We start from the raw sequence: 17,490 nt of genomic DNA, 5'->3' as shown, positions 1-17,490 counted from the left end.
TTAAAAATAAAATAAAATAAAATAAAATGAAAAAAAAAAACAAAAATAAAATAAAAAATAATGATGAAAATAAAATATTTAAAAATAAAAACTAAGCTAGGGTTTGAATACTATTTTTTCAATAAATTCTACATAAGTTAAAGAATTGTTTAATAATTTTTCAAAAATTAAAAAAACATTTAAGCAAAATAAAAACAGAAATTATTTCAAAAATAAACTGGAGAATGATATTATTTTTTTCTGGGTGAAAAAAAAAAAATATTTTTCTCTAAGTTTAAAATTTTTTCTATAATAAAAATGTATGAAAAATTAAATTTTAAGCTAACTTTTTTTCCCCAAATAAAAAATTTATACATTCATTTTTAATTTTTTTCCAGAATTAAAAAAAACAGTGTTGAGCAATGAATTTTACATATTAAATTAAAAAAACAATATTTCTAAGCTAAGAATAAAAAAATAATGTTTTTACTAAGATAAAAAATGGTATGAATCTTCTTTTCCAAGTGAAAAAAATATTTTCGAAGAGAAAAAATCCAAGTTAAAATTTAATCATAATTTATTTTTCAAAGTTAAAAAAAAGTATAGGCTAAAATAAAAAAACTAAAACTTTTTTATTGCATAAAACCATTTCTAAAATATTTTTTTTCAAGCTACATTTAGGAAAATAATTTTTTTAACAAGAAATAACTAGATGATCCAGCTAGGTAAGAGTATATTTTTTAATGTCTATTGTTTAAAAATATGTTTGTTCATTCTACAGCTTTTAAAATTTCAAGCCGTTTTAGAGCCAAATTTCAAAAGTACAGTTATTTATTTATAGTATCGACGGATCTGTCTTTCACAACTCGTTGTAAGCCACATGCTTGTCTTTGATTATCCAAAACGAGTCGACAATCTCGCCATTTTTATCATCCGAAACTTGCTCGAAGTACAGATGTGTGTGATTGTGGGCCTTCATGCGCGTGTAGCCATAATCCTAAAGCATGAAAAAACGTATAAAAAAATAATTGGGGAAATTGAAAATGGCGCACTCACATTGCTGTGGTAGGCGTTCCAGGCTGGCAGCGTCTCGGAGAATGGTTCGCGTTCCTCTTTGCAACCTGCCGAGCCGGTTATGATTTGTATTGGCGCCTTGGGATTGGTGTAGGGTGCTGCTGTGGAACCATTATACACCTTGAAATCATAAATAGGCCAGAGACGCGTGTAGAAATGCTCGTGCGCGAAGATTTCCACGTCGACGCCATTTTTGTAGAACAAGTCCTCCAAACCGAACCACTTCACCAATGGCAAACCCTGTCTTATGAATGTCTCCAGCTTCTCATTGCAATCGTACTCCTTTTCGTCGCTACAGTACATCGGACGATGACCATAGGTTATGATCCAGGGGCGTTGCGCACGATTCTCCGGCTTATTGGCTTCGCGTAAATCATTCTCCAGCCACTCGTATTGTTTCGTGAGCAATTTGAAACCATATTGCATGAAGTAGTAGACCTCAGTGGAAAAGGACACAAAGTGTATGGGCCCCAAGTCGAAACTGTACCACAGGCTGTCCCTTTCGCCGGGCATGTTGAAGCGCGTTTTGTAATTCGAAAAGTTGCTATGCATTTAATTTAAATTAATATTTATTTAATTTTTTAATTGTTTAACAAATATATATAACAGCAACACTTTGCACACTCACTATTTCTCCTCATGATTGCCGGGACAAACCATATACGGCACATAGGCCGCAATCGTCTCCACTTGCCGCATAAACTCATCGCCTACACGCGCATTCTCCGTATCCATGTCGTAAGCGAAGTCGCCCACATGTATGATGGCGTCGTACATGCCCTGCTGTGTGTCCTGCTGCAAGCGCGCCAACGACTGCGCATTCTCATTGCCCATATCACCGAAGATGGCCAAACTCGGCTGCCAGTCGCTGCCTGCCGGCGGCGTGGTGAAGCTGAAGCGCGCAGACCAGCCCAAATCACTGCCGCACGAGTATTCATAGCGCGTCTGTGGCTTCAAATCACGCAGCGTTACTTTGTGTACGTATTGTGAGTGCTGCTTCTTGCCGCCATCGACAAAACGACGCGCATCGCCAGTGACATTGACCAAACGCTTTGCGTCGGCGTAGTTTTCGCCATACAGCACGACTGACTGGTTGGTGGCATCGCCCGTGGACCAGGTCACAACAATGTCAGCGAGGTTATCTTGTGAAAGAAAGCAAAATCACATCACTATAAACAACACAATATTGGTCTCTGCTCATGTTGGAAGCATTTTAAGCGTTAAAATAAGTTGGGTTGTTGGAAATTTTTCATAAAGCCAGAAAAAATTTAAGTCACATCATTATATCACATAATACCATGTCATATGACATAACATCACATCATCACCAGGAATGCTCCAAATCGGAACAAAAACATTTAAGTCACATCACCACATCATCTCATATGACCTAACATCACACCATCACCAGGAATGCTACAAAACGTAACATAATGTAATAAATGAAATAGAATGGAGTGAATAAAAATATACAACAGCACTCACATCACATCTTCGGTACAACAGCACCCACAACACACACATTGTATTAAATAATATTCAACTACAAAAAGTATTTATAATAAATTCTCACCTCACATCACACTTGAACAAATAATTTTAAGGTAAATTATATCATAACGAAAATAATTATATGTTTTCTAAACAGTTAACTTGGCGTGACAAAGTTAACTGTCTTCAAACGACACATTAATGTAAATCGCATAACATCACTTTACACCATATGATGTGATACAAACTGCGCACACTGATTTATAAAAAACCTGGAGAGTATTCAACGGCATAATTGAAGTGTATGCAAATTTTATGCTACTTCAACAACTACAACTAATAATAATAGTAAAAACAACATATGCAATATCTTTGATTAAAACAGTTGACTTTGTATGGCAGCCATATGCTATAGTTAGCCGATCTGAACAATTTTTTCGAGGATTGTAATATTACCTGACATAATATTCTATACCAAATTTCGTGCCTATAACTTGCCAAATAATAAAGTTTTCCATACAAGGACTTGAGCTTGATTGATCAGTTTGTATGGCAGCTATATGCTATAGTAGTCCTATAACGGCGGTTCCGAGAAATGAGCATCTTCTTGTGGCAAAAAGAACATGTGCAAAATTTCAGTGCGGTATCTCAAAAACTGAGGCATTTATGCAGCAGACGGGCATGGCTAAATCGGCTCAACTCATCACACTGATCATTTATGTATATATACATATGTATGTATATATTTTATAGGGTGTCCGACGTTTCCTTCTAGGATATAATATAAAAATTCTCTAATTTGGACTGATAAGTGGAAAAGCAAAATTATTTGGTATAAAAAAGATATGCTTTGTAATATGACTTTTATTTGTTTATAATTGAGATTAAGTGTTTTTGGATATAATTAAATGATAAAAATATGTGTAAATATAATATTAACAACACAATTACAAGTGTAAAATAAGTGAAAAAATGCAAAAAATTAAAATAAATTTAAAAAAATATATATTAAATAAAAAAAAATAAAAAAATAAATGCAATAACAAACGCAAACAAATAAAATGTTAACGAATTTTATAATAATAAAACAAGATATAAATAAATAAAATTATATATATAGAATAAAAAAAAAATAAAATAAATAATTGCTACAATAAATACAAAAATGAACAAAAAACAAATAAAATAAAAACAAAAACGATAGTTTAGTTGAGAAGCTCATTGCTTTTGCTATAAGTACATATGTATATTAGCTTTGGAAAAAATTTAAATTTTTTAGATGAAAATGTTATTGATGCTGATGGGAGCTTGTTATAATTATTTAATTTTTTTCGTACTAAAAGTTAGTTTAATTTTTATTATTATTATTTTTTTTTAATTTTAAATTTTTATAATTGTTTAAATTTTTTTCACACTAAAATTTAATTTAATTTTAATTTCTTTTTAATTTTTGAATTTTCGAATTTTCACTTACAGAGCAAATTTTAACACAGCCATCGTTTAATGTTTTTAATTTTTGTGTAAAAATTTTTATATAATAATGGAATGCATATTTAGCAATATTTAAATACATTTTGAGAAATTTAAATAACATTTTAATGCATAAATAGATAATAAAAAATACAAATATGTAATATTTTGAGATTAGAGATTGCTTTTGACCAAAGTCTTTGCTTTTGCAAAACTCCTTAGCCATTTTTTGGTGAAATTCACAGCTTATATCGTTATTATTATTGTTATCGCTATTTCTCATGTCCTTTTAAATGCTTATTCCTCGGCATAACTGCCATGCTTATCCTTGACAACCCAAAATGCATCGATAATTTGGCCATCCTTGTCATCGGACACCTGTTCAAAGTACAAATGTGTGCCGTTGTGCGCCTTCAGACGAGTATAACCGAAATCCTGACTATGAAACGCGCTCCACTTGGGCATCACTTTAAAGAAGGGCTCACGCCCCTCCTTATTACCTGCCGAACCGGTTATAATATGAACAGGCGCACGTGGATTGCGATAAGGCGCGGTCAATGAGCCATTAAACACTTTGTAATCATAGATGGGCCACAAACGCTCATAGCAATGTTCATGCGCCCATATCGCGACATCGACGCCCTGCTCATAGAACAGTTGCTCCAGGCCGAACATATGCAACACCGGCAAACCAGCGCGCACAACCGTTTCATGCTTCGAACAGTCATCGCCGTTGTCATTACTGCAATACATCGGACGATGTGCAAAGGTTATTATCCAAGGACGCGCTTTGCGGTTCTCTGGTCGATTCGCGGTCTCTAAGTCTCGCTGCAGCCACTCGTACTGCGAAACTAAACTCTTCAAGCCGTAGTGTAGAAAGTAGTAGAGCTCGGTTGAGAAGGCCACAAAGTGTATGGGACCCAAATCGAAGCTATAGAATAGATTCTCCGTGCCGCCGGGCATATTAAAACGCGCGCGATAGTTCGAAAAATTGCTACAGTGTGGCATGGAATATATGTAAGTGAAAATTATGGATATATTGTTTTGTTTAACACTTACTAGGTCTGCTCGTGATTGCCCGCACACACCATATAGGGTACATAAGCTGCTATGGCCTCCACCTGACGCATGAACTCATCGCCAACGCCGGCATTCTCCGAATGCATATCGTAAGCGAAATCGCCCACATGCAAAATGGCATCGTACATGTCGCGTTGCGTGTCCTGCTGCAAGCGCGGCAAAGACTGCGCATTCTCATTGCCCAAATCGCCGTATATCGCTAGTGAGGGCGACCAATGCGCATGCGTCGGTGGTGTGCGGAACCAAAATTGCAGCGACCAGCCAAGCTTGCTACCGCAATGGTAAATATAACGCTTTTCTGGTTGCAAATTGGACAAAGTCACCTGGTATAGTGAGTAGAAAACGTATTAAAAATGGCACAGTGGAGGCAAATAATGCCAAAACAATTATGACTTACGCGATGTATGTATTGTACGCTGTGCGCGCTGCCGCCATCCACAAACTTTTTTGGTGGCTCTGTTGCCTTTTGCACAAACTCAAACGTTTCAAGGCCATATTCGCAGATGGACTCGTTAGTATCGTCGCGCGTGGACCAAGTCACAACGATGTCGCGTGTGGTTTCTTTAAAAACAAAATATTTGCAAAAAGTGTCTTTGATATTTTCATAATAAGTTTAATGTGCTCGAAAACTAAGAAACACTGAATTCGGACCGAGCAGAATATTAAGAAATTAAGTACTAACCGAAATATATAGGGGTCTATTCTGAATAAGTGGGAGTTTAACCTGCTAAAATATCCAAAACGAAGTTGCGCAAGGGTCATTCTCATTTCTCGCCGCAACTCGAGCTTAAGTCTTCGATGGGTGGTGATTTGCCTGCGAGTACGCCATTCACTGGAAGGGAGTCCGTGAAGGTGTTGATGGCTTCCCTGTGAATGGCGGTCAGTGCTTGTCGGAAGTTTGTTGCGTCCGAGGTCTGGTCGGCGTACTGTCTAATGTCGTCGACGTAATTGAGGAAAGACCTTTTGTTGTTCCTAGGAGACGGTTCCGCTCCAAGCAGGTAACTGCAGGGGTGACTTCGGTGAAAACATCCCAGCACGAACTGCCTGGAGAGGAGTTCATTATGTGGAGTGCAGTGTTCTGACAAGTAAGACGAGTGAGGGAGCATAGACTATAAAAAGTTACGCCTAAAATCTTTGGCATAGCATTTTCAGTCTCCAAAAAAAATGTTCAGATCGGACTACTATAACATATAGCTCCTACATACTCTCCAATCAAAGTCAAGATATGCTATAAAAAATACACCTATAGCGGTCTTTGAAAGCTTATACGAGGGATCGCTTATGAAACCAATGAAATGCTGAAAATCATATTTATTTTTCCAGAAGTAAACGTTTATTCAATATTTGAATAAATTGACTGTTTTGTTACAAAATATTCACTAAACCACATACACCACAGACACTTAAAGAATTGATCATAAGTTTCAAAAACAATTATACACACAAAATGTATACTTAAATGGTAAAAGTGGTAAAAAACACCTTCTTGTCGTGTAAGTTCCAATAAGGTTACGCTTATAAGCATATAAACGATATTATATAAAATAAAAAGAGTAAAATTGAAAATAAACAGGGATTCGCTATAATTTGCTAGGTACAAGTGTTTCGTATTTCAGTTAATACTGTGAAAAGCCGATTCTTTTAAAACATAAAATGGAATGATAATTTTTGCGTATTGTGTCCCGGGTTGCAAATAACACATTAAAAAATAATAATAATACATTTTTATTAATTTCTTAATATTTTTTTACTTTCGAAAATCTTAAATAAAATTATTTTCGAAATTTCTAATTCCAAATAAAATTGAAAAATTTAATATTTAATTCCAAATATTTTTAAATTCTCAAAACTTAAAAAAAAAAATTGGAAATTTTAAAATTAAGTTTTAAAATTAAGTTTTTAATATTTCATTTTTAAATCTAAACATTTGGAAATTGAAAATTAAAAATTTCTAATTTTTTTAAATTTGTGTTTTTAATTTCAAATATTTTTAAGTTCTCAAAATTGTAATTAACAATTGAAAGTTTGAAAATTTAATTTAATTTAAATTAATTTTTTTCAGTTAAAAAATTTGCAACCCTGATTTTATCTCTCAAATGCTGTGTTGATAAAAATATTCTATAATATTTTTTGTGCTTTCTATATACTAATTGTGCTTAAGAATTTTAATATACGCGCTTTGTGCAGCCCCGCTTTTTCTACGTCCACTTTGACGTATTCTCCGCATACCAAATGCTAAAAGCCATGACACACTCCCCCACATTAAACATAACTGCCGTGTTTGTCTTTGATTATCCAAAATGCATCGATGATGGCACCATTTTTGTCATCGGACACTTGCTCGAAATACAAGTGTGTGCGATTATAGGCCTTCATGCGCGTATAACCGTAGTCCTGCGAATGCGCAAAACAATAAAATGCAAACAAGTTCAATTTCATACACTACCCACCTGACTGTGAAACGCGCTCCATTCAGGCGTATCTTTTTCGAATGGTTCACGTCCCTCTTTACAGCCGGCTGAACCCGTTATCAAGTGCACGGGCGCGCATGGATTACGATAAGGCTCGGCCAGCGAACCATTACACACTTTATAATCATAAATAGGCCAAGAGCGTTCATAAGAATGCTCGTGCGCCCATATTTCTACATCGACTCCCTGCTCATAGAAAAGTGCTTCCAGGCCGAACATGTGAAAAAAGGGCCAACCGACGCGCGTTAGTGTTTCTGCATGCGTGCAGTCGTCACCGTTGCCATTGCTGCAGTACATTGGTCGGTGACCATAGACAATTATCCATGGGCGGCGCGCACGATTCTCTGGCCTGTTGGCCTCTTGCAGATCATTCACCAGCCATTCGTATTGAAAGACGAGTGTTTTTAGGCCGTAATTAAGAAAATAATACATTTCGGTGGAGATGCCAATAAAATGCACGGGCCCTAAATTAAAGCTGTAGAATAGATTCTCTGTGCCGCCCGGCATGCTGAAGCGTGCGCGATAGTTCGAGAAATTGCTGGAAGCACATTTTTTAATAATATATTTTTTTTCCTAATATGATTGCTACTCACTACTTCTCTTCGTGATTGCCCGGTACCACCATGTATGGCACATAGGCCGCAATGGTTTCTACTTGGCGCATAAACTCATCACCCACGCGCGCGTCATCGGTATTCATATCGTAAGCAAAATCACCGACGTGTATTATAGCATCGTACATGTCACGCTGCGTGTCCTGCTGCAGACGCGCCAACGATTGCGCATTCTCATTACCCATATCACCGTACAGCGCAATAGTGGGTGACCAGTCGTCACCGGCGGGCACAGTGCGAAATTCGAAACGCGGCGACCAACCCAATTGGCCACCACAGTGATAGGCGTACGTTTGGTTTGGCACAAGATTCAATAAGTAGACCTATTTTGTTCACAATTTGAAAGCGGAAACCGAAAAAAATATATGTTTCATCAAATGCAAACAAATTATACACAAGACAACAAAAACAATGCAATGTAAATCAGCTGAGTAAGTGACGCTAAACGCGTTCATGCGCGCAAGGTCACACAAAGTGACACAACTGCAGCACTTACACTACACTCATCTACTTTGATAGCAAATGTTTGGAACAGCAAACAACAAAATTGTCAGTAGTAACTTTACCCTGTGTATGTATTGTGACTTTTTCTTATCCCCACCATCCACAAATTGCTGGGATGTGCCATTGGCGCGTTGCGTAAAGCCAATGAAACCGTATTCGACAATGGATTCGATGGCATCGTCGCGTGTGGACCAAGTTACCACAACATCATTAGACTTTTCTGTAAATACAGTAGTGCAAACAGAGAAGACATGATTGCTCGTGCAACAATGAAATTGGAAAATATTGAATGTGTTAATAAAAGTTTGCGAATTTCTATAAATTAAATATACATTTCTTCTAATTATCATTTAATTGCATTTTATTGAATAAAATGAACGGGTAACGTTAGCTTTTTACATGTATATTGCTTTTTGTTATATTATATTGCATTGTTCCTTTTAAATGTTGGTCATTGCTATTGTTTTCTTATCTTTGTTTGCACTCGAATAGTAAATAGAGGCCCGCCATATGGCATACGCTCGCTTATCAGCCACAGGCTATATAGTGTAAGCAATAAAAAACGCTTCATATTACGAATTTGCGTCAAGTGTAAGTAATTAATTGAAAAAACTGGGCTACAAACATCATATCATGTTCCTGAATGATGTGTATAATATTCCTTTGTGAGTAATATAATGTATTTTGATTTTGCTGAATTGCAAAGCTTTCAAAAAGGTAAATTTTAAATTAAATTCATATTTTCCTTATAAGCACTTAGTCATAAGACTGATGATGATGATCAACATATGTACATTATCGTATATAACTTAAAAATACACTGACTGCCCTGTAAAAAAAATTACTTATGAAAAATTCCAACACATCAAAATAAAAGCACTGCATAATACACCGTGTTTATCCCTACCAAACAATAAAAAAAAAAATCGCGGAAATAAAATCGCTTACGATTGTTCACTGGTGAAATGTTAAAAAAATGCATCGGAATAATTGAAGAGGTGAATACCTGGCTTCATTAAACAAAAATTATTTTATATGAATGTATTTCTACACATGTGTGTATGTGAAACACTTGTAAATGATTAGTCGCTATTGCAATTTTCCATATTTATACATATATATGTATATTATTATTAAAATTCCAACTTTTTTAAGAATATGCCAGAAAAATATAAGACATACATATGTATGTATGCACATGTATATGTACCATGCAATGTATTTATTTGCATAATCTTTTACCTTCTTTAGGATCCTAACATAATTGTCATGTTTGCACTTACCACCAAAGGCCAAATGCACTTGTTCCGGCTGATAGTGGTATACTTTGCCCACATTATCCGAAATCGTATTAATCTTCTCTAGCTTTTGCGCAGTAGCATTCGCTAGCAAAGCGAATAAAACGTATAGTAACGAACGCATTGCGTTCTATAATTTTGGATAGCAGTGCAGAAAGATAATTTTTTTACGCACTATATATTATTTATTTTGATTAAAATTTCGCTCACAAAAGTTCCAGAGAAAACACAACTAAACTATTTCAAATTCAATAGCGAAATCAAATCACATAAACATACAAGAACAAATGACTGTCACAATAAAAAGTCAACTGTCACGCAATGTTGTATTTTTATACGTTTCAATGTTACGTTACTTAGGCACCTTAAGATACGTTTTCTTGCATACCAAAGTAATAAATGGCAAAAATATATATAGATGATCAACTGTAACTATATTAATCAAACAAATTTAATTTCATAATGCAGTAACATTTATTTTACACATATACATATTAATAAACATATATTTAAATTTTGTTTGATTTTTGATTTTAGTTAAATTCTCGATGTAGGCACTCCAAAGACTCAATAATACCGGTATTATGCTTTGCCGAGGTCTCCAACAGCTCCCATTCATATTTTAATCCCACTAATTTTAGACCATCTACTATTTCTGCTGCACTTAGTTTGTCATCCATATCCTGCTTATTCGCCAAAACCAATAGGAACAGTTCTTCGGGTATAATAGCCTTTCGAAGTGTTTCGTGCAGCTCTTTTGACGCCAGTTTTAACCGCTCTTTTCCAGCTGCTGCATCCACTACGAATATTATACCATTCGTATTTCCAGTTAGAAAATGCTTCCATAATGACCTTAATCTACATTGACCTCCAAGATCCCATAAAAAAAAGCTCAAATCCTTATATCTTACTTCCTCTAAATTAAAACCGACTGTTGGTTGAGATAAAGTAAAGTTTCTACCTAATAAACTGTTGAAAATTGCAGTTTTTCCAGCGTCATTTAATCCCAAGAGGTAAATTTGAGTTGGGTTTTCCTCTTTCGGCAATTTTGATGCCGACACCATTGTTAAAATATATAATAAATTGTACAAACACACGATTTTGCTTTTACTTAGCATTTTTCGTGTCTGCATAAATCAGAATATACTTATACTAAAGAAATCAGTATAGGCATCCAAGTCACGAAAGTCATGCGCAGTGGAATTTTATATAGCGCCTAGATAGGTTGTTATATTTTATAGCAAACTTGTCACTTTTGACATTCAACTGTTACATTAACAGCGGGTACAGTATACGTACTGAAAAATGTTTTATAGCGTAAAATTAAAATAAGCCTGCTATGAATATTAACAAAAACATTAATGGAAGCACTTTAATGCAAAAATACTATATCAGAGTGAGATTTGGAATAACAATCAATTAATAGTTTTTACATATATGAAACCTAATATGAATAATGAATTCAATGGCAACGCACTTAAAATCATTCAATTAGAAAAACCAGTGGTTTCCAAAATATAGTCTGTCAAATGATTTGTTTTGGTTCTTTGGGAAAACTATAGAATAGCTTCCCCGAGTTGGTTCTTTGATTTTATTTATAAATAGCACTTCATTTATTTTGATATTATTTATACGCGACTATACATTTCAAACATGAGCAGCAATACCAGCACTGTGCGAGCATTACCACAATCGAAGGAAGCACTATTGAAATCATATAACACACGTCTTAAGGAGGATGTACGTAGCATGTTGGAGAATTTCGAAGGTAAATTTGCGCACAATTAAAACAATTTATTTGATAATGTTGCACTAAGTCTCTTGCCCCGGTTATGCGCAAGCATTTGCTGTAATTGTTGTAGGCCGTCGCTTAAACCCATACCACTGATGGCGCAACACTCTTGAATGGCCCACTGTTGTGTTAATGTCTGCAACTGCAGTATTGTGACCAACTGTTCAGCACCCAGTGCGCCCGGCAAATCCTGTTTATTAGCATATAAAAGGTAGACAGCTTCGCTCAATTCGGGGCGACACCACAACCAACGTAACTCATCCATAGCTCGTGGCAAGCGACGCATATCCGTTGCGTCAATCACAAAGATAATTGCACGCGTATTATGATTATAATGTTGCCACAATGTACGTGTACGTGGTCGATCGCCACTAACGTCCCAAATATTTAACAACATTTTACCACAACGCACATTTTCCACATTGAAGCCAACGGTGGGTACCGGCTCAACGTTCCGTTCCAATTTCAATTGATATAAAATGGTTGTTTTGCCAGCATTATCCAATCCTAGCATGCCAACACGCAATTCCGGTTCAGTTTTTGGAAACCAACGTGCAAATAAATGCGTTAAACGACCACCCATTTAATGGTTATGGCAGAAAAGTCCAGCGTTGAATAGTTCTGCCTGCTGCCTGGCAATGGCTTGTGAATGCGAAACAAGTGTTTCTTTATGTGGTAGAGTAGTATATAGTTCTAAACAACTGTGTTTAGGTTGATTATGTAGGCACATATAATTTTTAATGTTCGTACATTAGACCAATAAACAGCTGTTGCAAAAGTCATATAAACTCTAGTATACGATAAGATGGAATGTTACTGATTTATTATTGTAGTATTGGTATATACAGTAACGGAACATATACTCGTTACAACTTAGTCAATCTTACATTGATAAAACTGCCATTTTTTTTCTTTCAGAGATCATCAAACTAGCACGCGGTGAAGGCGATTCTCAAATTTCTAAAACGACACAATGTGAGCAAGACACTTATGAAATGCAAGTGCGCGCTGCGAATATCGGTAAGCACGTAGGAGAATATTACCATAAATAAGTAACAGTACAGTTTGTGTCACAATTTCCACTTTCTTGCTTTCAGTGCGCGCCGGAGAGTCACTCATGAAACTTGTATCAGATATTAAACAGTATTTAATATTAAATGATTTCCACTCCGTCAACGAGGCGATTACCAACAACTCACAGTTATTCCGTTCGAAACAAATGGAATGCGATAAGAAACTTATGAAATTGCGCGATGAAATGGCTATGGATTTGTATGATCTCGAAGAGGAATATTATACTAGCATATTTAAGTGAAAATAAAGTTATATTTAAGTGCATAATACAACTTATTATTAATAACCATACGAAAATATTAAATTGAAAAATATCAACAGTATTAACTAGCCAACTATGACTCGTCATTGCTTTCATCGTCCACATATTCGAAATTCTGTTTGCGTATGCAGTAATGTGCTGGTGTATCTTTGTTGGGGCTAATTTTTTCTGGTGGCAATGGTTTGGCGGAATCAGCCGGGCGCAATCTGCTGTATACAATTTTTTTATATTTTGTTATTATGTAGCTTTTCTATATTAACTACGTTTTCACCTTTTTTTCGGAAAACGTGCCCCGCCAGGTACACTGCAAAATCCACGTAAATATTCAGGTAGAGTTGGAGGTTCCATAGTGCCATATGTTATACCGAATATGTGTGCTGGATATACAGCAGAAGCCAGCACTTTTAAATTGAAAGGACTTGGCAAAGGTGAATAATGTATTTCGAAATAGTTTTTAGATTTATCTTTTTTGCGTTTGTCCATAGTTAACTTTACAGTAACTAATATTTCGGAATTATGACAACTGTAATTAAGGAAAATTACTTAATAATCTTTTTTGAATTACTACAAATATACTGTTTCGCGCACTCCTCCTTATTTGACGAATGCTCAACGAATATGCGTGCTATTTCAGGGTCCATCTGGAAGTGCTCCAGGCACAAAAAATGGCCATTGTAATTAAGGAAAGCGTCATTAAGATGAACTAAACCACGTAGCTGGTTTCCCAACTCAGCTACAAATTCTTCGCTACCAAAAGGCTCCACCAGCAGCTGTATTTTGATAATTACTTTGCTTTTACTAAAAAATACTAATACACATTTTAAATTTTAAATATAGCTGGGTATTATATGGGTATATATTTACTGTAGCAATCGGTCCAATTCATCTATGATGTCATTCAACTCATTAGGGTTACATGGGATTAGTGCACGTTTTAAGTCCATGTATAATTTGTCAACACCAGTGCCAATACACGACACGAACACATCGTTAAGTAAAATTTGGCGTAAAAAAACACATGCGCCACCGTACATGTGTGTAATTTTTCCCTCTATAAAAGCATGGCATATAAACTCATATTGTTATAAATCATAAAGTAAGGGTGAGCGTTTCAACAAATAAAAACCTTTCTGTATGAGCACCATCATATTGCGCGTTGCTGAAACTTCTTCAAACACAAAAACTTTAACGCGCTTTTCATCACTGAGATGCAGGATATGTGGATTTTTTGTAGGATCCAAGTAGACGAAGTTATCGTCTGTTAGTATCTACATGATTAATAAGTATACATATGTTTAGAAAATATGCGAAAAAGCGATAATTCTGCGCTGACCTGCTCTTTATTTGTGTTGAAATGGATCTTCATTCGCCAAGCAATCGCTTTGCTTGTATAAATTTTAGGTACCCTTTTTGGCAGTAGCAGTTGATTCAAGCCATAGAGACGTGTAATGAACACTTTCTGCGTAGGCTTTTAGTAAATGCTTAATTAAATTGGAAGTTAATTGCATATAAAAGTACTAGTACTCACGTTGTAGACTTTTGGCATATCATCAAATAGAAAGTCCTCGCCATACTCAAGAAATTTCATTTTATTGAATTATATATACACTAATTAACTCATTCAAATAAAACAACAAGAAGACAATAAACGATTTGCAATTGTTTAAATAAACCCGCCTAGATCACAGCAAGCCAAAACATCTTGCAGCTGTTTTGGAAAGATGAGCCAGGGAACGTAAATTACAATAAAATACGTTCTCTGTCAACACTCAAACAGTTTGAAAAACAGTGTACGTATATAACTTAGAATAAATAAATTGTATTTCAATTCACTTTATTTATTAATACACCGCAAACTTCAAAAAAAATATTAATAATAAATAAACATTATCTCTTTTAAATATAGGCTAAGTAATATTTTTGATTTTTGTTGTAATGACAACAAGTTATTGCGAGTGCTTCGTTTGAAAGAAGAAGAATCTTCCTTATGACACTCGGTTATCTCAGCTGGTTGGTGTTTTTATATTGAATTGTTTAATAAAAATAAATTGTCTTGAATAAAAGTATATTGTTAAAGTATAAATAATAAATTATTGTAGATTGTTATTCTACCATTAACAATTACCAGAGAAATAATGAACTTCCTGCGGCAAACTATTAGTGTTACGAAACAGTTGTCACAAAAAGGTTTGTGGATAACACATGGGCTTTTAGTTGGAAAATATTAGTTTTAATCATATTAAATAATCACCAAATCTGCTTTTTCTTTAGTGCTCAATGGCAACATATTGCAGTCTATCCAAAGTGGCAGCCTATTCGAGCCGACCTATCGTATGGCATCCTTAAACCAAATGCACCGCACTGGTCCACATTATAAAACGCGTCCGCCACGACAACCACTTGATGGCAAACCTTTCGCGAAAGGTGTTGTCCTTAAGACACTTATCAAAAAACCAAAGAAACCTAATTCCGCTAATCGGAAATGCGTTCTCGTGCGCTTATCTACCGGTAAAGAAATGCTCGCTTATATACCCGGCGAGGGACACAACTTACAAGAGCACAACATTGTGTTATGCCGTGTAGGCCGCTGTCAAGATGTGCCTGGCGTGAAATTGAAATGCGTACGCGGCGTATATGATTTGGCGCACGTTATCAAAAAGTGAAGAAAAGTGGTGGAACCTATTTTTCTTAGTTTCCTTTTAAATGTTACGATATGTATATGAAATAATAAAATATCCTTTAACAAAATAAACATGGTCACACTTCTTGTAAAAATATGTATATAAACGTATGTTTTTATGTATCTTCAACCCTTTTTCGAGCAATATATGCTCAATGGATGAGTTAGCGTTTTTCGCGCATCACTATTTTCCTTTTATTGTTTACCTATTTTCCTTAGGCGGCTGCTTTTTTCGTAGGGGTAAATCACTATTTACGTATGGCATGCGTTGATTTTAATTTTCGAGGGATTTATTTACCGCGCGTGCCAAGCATGCGATCCAAATGATGGGGACGGAGGATTGAGCGGCAATTAAAACGATGATGGGGCACATTTTTCAATTGGGCTCTAAATAAAATAATTACGGTGGTAACGAAGCGAAAAAACGTATTGTGTACAATAAAAGCTGAATGCCATGAATCCTTATGAATGTATGCAAATTAGAGAATTTTACGTTAGTCCCAACGACAATATTAACCTAAAACTACATTTTACCAACAAAATAATCATAAACTTATGTTTGCTAACTACTACAATTTTCGGGCACACCTGCAATAAATTATCACCTTTCCAATTATTATCATTTCAATATCAATCGCTGGCGATATTCGTTGTGACCATTTAATGCCTAACGTTAATCCATACTTTTCCTGCAACCACAACGTACATACGTATACATTTACGCATTAAGTATTTTTTGGACGTGTGGAGATTATTGACCATTGGTTGCCGTACTGACGTCCAGTATTGTTTGGCATTGTTTGTCTGACCCTTTGTGCACAAATGGTGCAATGACAAGCGGAAAAAGGGCCAACTGATTAAAATCTTTTGTGTGTATGCATGTACGAATTTATATTGTAAAAGAATATATGTATGCGTACTTACATATTATACATATATTTATATGTGGTTGATGGCTCGAAATGCAACTGCTTCATAAATTGCAAATCTTGCAAAGTGGACACTGCAAATTGATTCCAAAACACTACAAAAAACGTCTACTTTTCAACACATCTACCAATAACTACAACTAATGTTGATTGAAACACAAGAAACATATATTTCCGATTTTGATATCCGCTCTATAGCTTTTCACTATTTCCGCTGCTTAACTGAATATTCTAAAATTTTAGTTACGGATGTGCGATAATCGATTGTTGTTGTCTTTTGTCGATTAGTAATTAACAATGCTATGTTACAGAAATTTTACATTATGTGCTAGTATCATTTCTATTATTTTTAATATATAAATACATATATGTATATGAATTAGTAGGCGCTATATACTCACTTACATACATACGTGTACAGTTTTCTCTTCTGCCATTACAAAGATCGATCAGTTTTGTGATTAAATCTGTACAAAATCAATTGTATTGTAATATTTGTAGGCACGAATTCGTCAAAATAGTGACATATGGCGGCTTATTTATATATTATTGTCATTATTCTATATATAAAAAATAGTAAACGTTTGGGCATGTTGCCCACACAAATTACCACCTGCCGTTTTAGGGTGATTTTTGACGCATTTGTGCATACCACAAGAAATCGTAACCCGTTGTTGGCCACGCGTATGCCACGGGCCTTTTTTCATTGGAACCAAACAAGAAAATGGTATTTTCCCATGTTACACTTTTACACGTAAGTACTTATTTGATT

The 17,490-nt window shown here is 35.2% G+C and overlaps 6 protein-coding genes across 9 annotated transcripts; 2 read left to right on the top strand and 4 right to left on the bottom strand.

Moving 5' to 3' along the window:
• Window positions 1-729: 729 nt before the first annotated feature.
• On the bottom strand, window positions 730-10,253 carry LOC120773979 (acid phosphatase type 7). 3 transcript variants are annotated; one of them, XM_040103234.1, is made up of 5 exons: window positions 9,967-10,252; window positions 8,746-8,903; window positions 8,159-8,502; window positions 7,545-8,103; window positions 7,199-7,488 (listed from the first exon to the last, which is right to left on the bottom strand). In XM_040103234.1, the coding sequence occupies exons 1-5, from the start codon at window positions 10,103-10,105 to the stop codon at window positions 7,357-7,359; spliced, it is 1,332 nt and encodes a 443-aa protein (XP_039959168.1). In that variant the 5' UTR covers window positions 10,106-10,252; the 3' UTR covers window positions 7,199-7,356. The 3 variants fall into 3 exon arrangements, with proteins under 3 accessions (XP_039959166.1, XP_039959167.1, XP_039959168.1); XM_040103232.1 differs by lacking the exons at window positions 7,199-7,488; window positions 7,545-8,103; window positions 8,159-8,502; window positions 8,746-8,903 and adding exons at window positions 730-976; window positions 1,036-1,597; window positions 1,682-2,195 and having other exon boundaries at window positions 9,967-10,245; XM_040103233.1 differs by lacking the exons at window positions 7,199-7,488; window positions 7,545-8,103; window positions 8,159-8,502; window positions 8,746-8,903 and adding exons at window positions 4,121-5,008; window positions 5,074-5,417; window positions 5,492-5,655 and having other exon boundaries at window positions 9,967-10,253.
• Window positions 10,254-10,458: 205 nt separating this feature from the next.
• Window positions 10,459-11,111, bottom strand: LOC120775226 (ADP-ribosylation factor 1-like). Its single transcript, XM_040105294.1, has one exon. The coding sequence runs from the start codon at window positions 11,097-11,099 to the stop codon at window positions 10,515-10,517; it is 585 nt and encodes a 194-aa protein (XP_039961228.1). The 5' UTR covers window positions 11,100-11,111; the 3' UTR covers window positions 10,459-10,514.
• A 397-nt stretch (window positions 11,112-11,508) lies between these two features.
• On the top strand, window positions 11,509-13,182 carry LOC120775510 (mediator of RNA polymerase II transcription subunit 22). Its single transcript, XM_040105719.1, has 3 exons — window positions 11,509-11,749; window positions 12,692-12,793; window positions 12,871-13,182. The coding sequence occupies exons 1-3, from the start codon at window positions 11,635-11,637 to the stop codon at window positions 13,086-13,088; spliced, it is 435 nt and encodes a 144-aa protein (XP_039961653.1). The 5' UTR covers window positions 11,509-11,634; the 3' UTR covers window positions 13,089-13,182.
• LOC120775509 (ADP-ribosylation factor 1-like) lies at window positions 11,743-12,642 on the bottom strand. The gene has a single exon (XM_040105718.1). It carries the CDS (start codon window positions 12,354-12,356, stop codon window positions 11,766-11,768), a length of 591 nt encoding a protein of 196 aa, XP_039961652.1. The 5' UTR covers window positions 12,357-12,642; the 3' UTR covers window positions 11,743-11,765.
• On the bottom strand, window positions 13,080-14,855 carry LOC120775508. Of its 2 annotated transcripts, none has more exons than XM_040105716.1 (7): window positions 14,638-14,855; window positions 14,443-14,577; window positions 14,236-14,377; window positions 13,974-14,160; window positions 13,686-13,907; window positions 13,381-13,632; window positions 13,080-13,318 (listed from the first exon to the last, which is right to left on the bottom strand). In XM_040105716.1, the coding sequence occupies exons 1-7, from the start codon at window positions 14,695-14,697 to the stop codon at window positions 13,183-13,185; spliced, it is 1,134 nt and encodes a 377-aa protein (XP_039961650.1). In that variant the 5' UTR covers window positions 14,698-14,855; the 3' UTR covers window positions 13,080-13,182. The 2 variants fall into 2 exon arrangements, with proteins under 2 accessions (XP_039961650.1, XP_039961651.1); XM_040105717.1 differs by having other exon boundaries at window positions 13,698-13,907.
• A 239-nt stretch (window positions 14,856-15,094) lies between these two features.
• Window positions 15,095-15,886, top strand: LOC120774751 (40S ribosomal protein S12, mitochondrial). The gene is made up of 2 exons (XM_040104509.1): window positions 15,095-15,296; window positions 15,381-15,886. The coding sequence occupies exons 1-2, from the start codon at window positions 15,245-15,247 to the stop codon at window positions 15,770-15,772; spliced, it is 444 nt and encodes a 147-aa protein (XP_039960443.1). The 5' UTR covers window positions 15,095-15,244; the 3' UTR covers window positions 15,773-15,886.
• Window positions 15,887-17,490: the final 1,604 nt, after the last annotated feature.

This window comes from Bactrocera tryoni, chromosome 4 (assembly GCF_016617805.1).
Source record: "Bactrocera tryoni isolate S06 chromosome 4, CSIRO_BtryS06_freeze2, whole genome shotgun sequence".
NCBI classification, from domain to species: Eukaryota; Metazoa; Arthropoda; class Insecta; order Diptera; family Tephritidae; genus Bactrocera; species Bactrocera tryoni.
This window is presented reverse-complemented; position numbering and strand designations above follow the sequence as displayed.

Excerpts from the sequence above, each read along its gene's own strand:
- LOC120773979 (XM_040103232.1), bottom strand. The coding sequence starts at position 10,105 with ATGCGTTCGTTACTATACGTTTTATTCGCTTTGCTAGCGAATGCTACT. Across the intron at positions 1,598-1,681 it reads GGCAATCATGAGGAGAAATA|CAACTTTTCGAATTACAAAA; the intron begins GTGAGTGTGCAA and ends TTAAATGCATAG. Across the intron at positions 977-1,035 it reads GGAACGCCTACCACAGCAAT|GATTATGGCTACACGCGCAT; the intron begins GTGAGTGCGCCA and ends TTCATGCTTTAG.
- LOC120775226 (XM_040105294.1), bottom strand. The coding sequence starts at position 11,099 with ATGCTAAGTAAAAGCAAAATCGTGTGTTTGTACAATTTATTATATATT.
- LOC120775510 (XM_040105719.1), top strand. The coding sequence starts at position 11,635 with ATGAGCAGCAATACCAGCACTGTGCGAGCATTACCACAATCGAAGGAA. Across the intron at positions 11,750-12,691 it reads CATGTTGGAGAATTTCGAAG|AGATCATCAAACTAGCACGC; the intron begins GTAAATTTGCGC and ends TTTTTCTTTCAG. Across the intron at positions 12,794-12,870 it reads AGTGCGCGCTGCGAATATCG|TGCGCGCCGGAGAGTCACTC; the intron begins GTAAGCACGTAG and ends TCTTGCTTTCAG.
- LOC120775509 (XM_040105718.1), bottom strand. The coding sequence starts at position 12,356 with ATGGGTGGTCGTTTAACGCATTTATTTGCACGTTGGTTTCCAAAAACT.
- LOC120775508 (XM_040105716.1), bottom strand. The coding sequence starts at position 14,697 with ATGAAATTTCTTGAGTATGGCGAGGACTTTCTATTTGATGATATGCCA. Across the intron at positions 14,578-14,637 it reads ATATGCCAAAAGTCTACAAC|CCTACGCAGAAAGTGTTCAT; the intron begins GTGAGTACTAGT and ends ATTTACTAAAAG. Across the intron at positions 13,633-13,685 it reads AAGGAGGAGTGCGCGAAACA|TTGTCATAATTCCGAAATAT; the intron begins GTATATTTGTAG and ends CCTTAATTACAG.
- LOC120774751 (XM_040104509.1), top strand. The coding sequence starts at position 15,245 with ATGAACTTCCTGCGGCAAACTATTAGTGTTACGAAACAGTTGTCACAA. Across the intron at positions 15,297-15,380 it reads GAAACAGTTGTCACAAAAAG|TGCTCAATGGCAACATATTG; the intron begins GTTTGTGGATAA and ends CTTTTTCTTTAG.